At 44.7% G+C, this 4,302-nt stretch overlaps 1 protein-coding gene across 1 annotated transcript in view; it reads left to right on the top strand.

Moving 5' to 3' along the window:
* Positions 1-932, top strand: part of LOC101859613 (clustered mitochondria protein homolog) — a gene marked incomplete in the record, with an annotated part of 39,682 nt that extends 38,750 nt beyond the window's left edge. Inside the window, 1 exon segment of the mRNA XM_013090087.2 lies at positions 425-932. Within this exon segment, the coding sequence (XP_012945541.1) occupies positions 425-713 (289 nt within the window).
* Between the last annotated feature and the right edge of the window lie 3,370 nt (positions 933-4,302).

The raw sequence follows: 4,302 nt of genomic DNA on the forward strand, positions 1-4,302 counted from the left end.
AGGAAGACTTTTTCCTGACTGTTTCTCAAGTTCACAGATATATAGAAGATGAGGGGCAGGATCTTCTCTCCAGTTGTTCTTTCTGAAATAGGAATGTTTGTGTATTTTTTCCTTACCCCATGATGAAAAATGGAATTACCGTTTGGTACTGGCATGAAACCAACAACCGCGGCAACATTTCATTTCAGAGGGTCCTGTTTGTCAGAACATTTCTTGTGTTTGTTTGAGTCTTTTTAGATCTTTTCTTTGTACTTTTTGAGTTATGTGGCAATTCTTTCCTTTCCTCCTTTTTTTTTTCTGTCTGTCTTGTTTGGTTTTTTCCAACACTAAGTTTCAGATATTGTCAACCTGTTTCTCTTTACTTACTTACCCTGGAGTACTCTTTCCCTCCCCACCACCCCGCCCCATCCCTCCCCACCCACAGCCCCGACGACCTGGAAAAGTTCAAACAAGAGATGAGCAAACGCCAGTCCGTGGAACAAGGCCAGGAAGACAAACCAGCCATCGACGGCTCGCCCGAGGCGGACAAAGACAAAGGAGACGGGGACAAAGCTCCGGCAGAATCTGTGGCGACGACCGCGGTGAAAGAAACGACGAAGGTGGAACAGACGACGAAGGCGACGGTGGAGGTTCCCAGCAAACCCGTGGAGAACGTCAACCAGAACAAGAAGGACGACTCGGCTGTCCTAGTGGAGGGCATCGCTCTGGCTTAAGGTCGCGCCATCGACGGTCGACTGGGTGGGGGCCATGTGGAACTTGTTTGGGGTTTTTGTTTTTTTTTTCTTTCTACTGTAGATGTGAGGGTGTGGTGGCGGAGCGGTTAGTGCGCTCGTCTCTGAAGCGGAAAGTCCGGGTTCAGGCCTCGATTCGGACACGCGATTGTTTTCGCCCCCTCCTGCCCACCCAGCAGTAATGGGTACCTGACTTCAAGTTGGGGAAGTAAAGGCGGCGTGGAAAGGAACTGGCCACCCTACCACACTATGCCGAAGGTCCAGGAAGTTGTCTCACTAACAAGGCAATCCCCAATGTCCGGATCGGATGTGGGAACAACTTTCCTTTTTTCCTCTAGATGTGGATGTGTGAGTGTGCTGCCGGTAGATTGAGCCGAAGGGTGCTGTTGTGGTGAGAGAAGTTTCCGAGGTGGACACAGTGATTGTGTGGGAGAGAAAGCTGGTGAGATCATCGCTTGTCCAAAAGTGTGCACGAGTTTGTGTTCTTGAAAGTGTGAGCCGTTGAGGCCTGTGAGAGGCTGTGTGAGAGAAGGTGCTGGATGGCGTGTGAGTTTGTGGGGGTGGTTTCACCAGCTCTCTCTCGCACGCGTGTGTGCTTACAGTGGAAGAAAATATGGCAGTGTCTGAGTTTTTTTATGGCAAGGTTTTGATTGTTTTCTGTATAGAGAGTGAGTTACGTTGTGTCTTAGCTGCTGTGGGTGTGTGAATGTTCTTACTTTGAAGGTGGGTCCAGAAGTGCTTGTGAAAAAAATTTCCTTCATTCAGTTATGATTGTGAGTCTTGGTTATGATTGTGACTCTTCCTCGAGTTGTTGCAAGCTGCAGAGTTTGCACGTGAACGCACCATGTAGATGGAGAATGTAATTTATCTCATGCGTAAGATATGATGTCATTTATCAGATACGTAGAAGTGTCCGTCTGAATACTTCACTTCTGTGAGCTGAACGTGTGCTTGGATGTGGCACAACCATGATGCTCGGGCCGATGTAGCTTTGTGCTGAGTTGCTGTCGGAGAGAGAAAGATGATGGAGAGGTGATGAAGTGATTGTAAATATTGTGGATGATTGTGGGAAGTGATTGGGAGGCTCGTCACAGCTGTTCATGCAAACCATTTGATTGTTTGATCATCGTTCGTACAGGAGAATTCTTCTCTCTGCTTTGTGTGTTGAATATGATTCAGTGGTCTGTGCGGTAACTCGCAGTGGGTCTTTGGGTTTTGTGGGGTTGGGTTTGCTACCTCGAGGGTAAGTTTCTCATTGGTGAACGGCGTTCCTGCCAGTTTGTGAAGAAAAAACAAAATCAACGGCCTGGACGGAAGAGTCTTGAAGGCTATTTTTTTTGTAACGGTCAAGTTGACCCACAAGAGATTTGTCTGCCCCAAGCCCACTTTTTACTTTTAGTGAAGGATTTGACCGATTGAGCTGTTAGTAATGAACGCTATGTGATAGACGGGTTTGATGAGGAGAAGACGATTAGTCGGATGTTTGGTGAATCTGACGTCCACGTTTATACTTTGATGTGTGTACCCAGTGCTGTGCGGTACTTACCTGAACCGTATGAAAAGTTGGCACACCCCCCCTTTTTTTTTCTTGAAGGTGTATAGATAAGGAAACTGAGATCAACGGATCTGTAGCTCGAAGTATGGGGGCTGGTGTGAAGTGGTGGACAGAATGACTATGGGGAATATTTCTATTTCAGTAAGAACTGCATTTAAACAGATATGTACTTGTGGTATTTGCCATCCAATGATGCATGATAACGACTTGATAATAAATTTCATAAATGCTTTTCTTTAATGGATTTTTTTTTACATCTGTTTGTAAATATCGAATGTCTGATTTCTCATCACAGCATATGACATTCAAATGCTGCCATGTTTGGGGAGATAGATATGAATAATTGCCTGCTGTGCTCGTGTGTGTGTGTATAGAACTGTAGTCACCTGTGTTCTGCTTCAGCTGTTGTGAGGTTTGATGCAGCCACGGTCACTTTGCCGTGAGCGAGCGCGCGAAGTTGCCGTGAGCGAGCGAGGGAGAGATACACATCTGGAGAGTTGTTCAATGTTTGGGAGATGTACCGCTGGTTCTTTCTCCTCCGTCTGCAAAGCAAATATTCCATTCACTCGGTGCCTGCCACTTGGCGTCGTGTCGTGTTTGACCCGCACGATGCCGTGACTCTTTGTTTGTCTGATCCTCTGTCTGGGACTCGTGTGGGGGGTGGTGGTGTGTACACGAGCGTTGAGGGCGGGGCCGTTTTTCTGTCAGGCTGCGTGGCAGTGGTCAGGTCTCAGGTATGAATGCTAGGCTGGACGGTTTGTTCAGTTTCTGTTGATCTGTGATTTTGTGAGGATTTTTCCCAAATTTGAGACAAAAGTACTTGTGGTGTTAATCTTTGGTATTACATACTTTTGTAACAGGAATCTTTGTGAAGGTATAACATACAAGTAACGTGAATCTTTGTGAAGTTATTACATACTTGTAATGTGAATCTCTGTGAAGGTATTACATACAAGTAACAGGAATCTTTGTGAAGTTATTACATACTTGTAATGTGAATCTTTGTGAAGGTATTACATACAAGTAACAGGAATCTTTGTGAAGTTATTACATACTTGTAATGTGAATCTTTGTGAAATTATTACATACTTGTAATGTGAATCTTTGTGAAGGTATAACATACAAGTAACGTGAATCTTTGTCAACATATTAACCTACACTGCAACTACACCGGTTGTGTGGAGCTGTGGTAGTTAAGTGGGGATGGATGCCAGATTTTAGTGTCAAAGATTCCGGTTGACCTCAAGGTCGCGTGTGGCGATGTGTTGATGGGACCAGGAAGAGAAGAGGGATGTAATAAGTGTGTCCAGATTGAGCTGATGGTGTCTACGCTGAGACTCGCTATATATATACGGATGTTTTGTTTTGTCTATGGTACAGTCAGATCTGTATTTGGGCCAGTACTGTTTTCTGTGTCCTGTGACTGCATGACACAAGCGCTAGTCTGTGTCTTTTACTCTTGGGGGGGATGTGGGGTGTTGTTTTGGCTACAATATTTCTGAGACAGATTCCTTGACTTTTGTGACCACTTTGGGCAGACTCTTGTCCTTGTGTGTGTGTGTTGTGTGTTGTGTGTGTGTGTTGTGTGTGTGTGTTGTGTGTGTGTGTTGTGTGTGTGTGTGTGTGTTGTGTGTGTGTGTTGTGTGTAAGGAGTGCCAAATTCTGGGCAGTCGCAAGGCTTGTCATTTTTAAAATATTTTTGACTCGACTTTAGAAACGTACGTGTTTCTGCATTTTGAATGTGGACACGCGAATGTCTGTACAGCTATTTGTAACGAGGTCTATTTGTGTGTGTGCTTGGGTAGGAAGCTTTTTTATATCTTAACGATGGCGTATGCTTTGTTGCATCGCACCGTATTTTCCACGGATTTATTTGTGTGTCATTTTGTGGTGTGGTAGATGTACATGAACGCGCAAAATTTTATCTTGTATATTTTCATTAACAGATGCGCTAAAGTGAATGTGTCGTGGTGTCACCTTTGTATTGCTTCATGATGAATGAAATGACATTTTTAT

This window comes from Aplysia californica, unplaced genomic scaffold (assembly GCF_000002075.1).
Source record: "Aplysia californica isolate F4 #8 unplaced genomic scaffold, AplCal3.0 scaffold01138, whole genome shotgun sequence".
Classification (NCBI taxonomy): Eukaryota; Metazoa; Mollusca; class Gastropoda; order Aplysiida; family Aplysiidae; genus Aplysia; species Aplysia californica.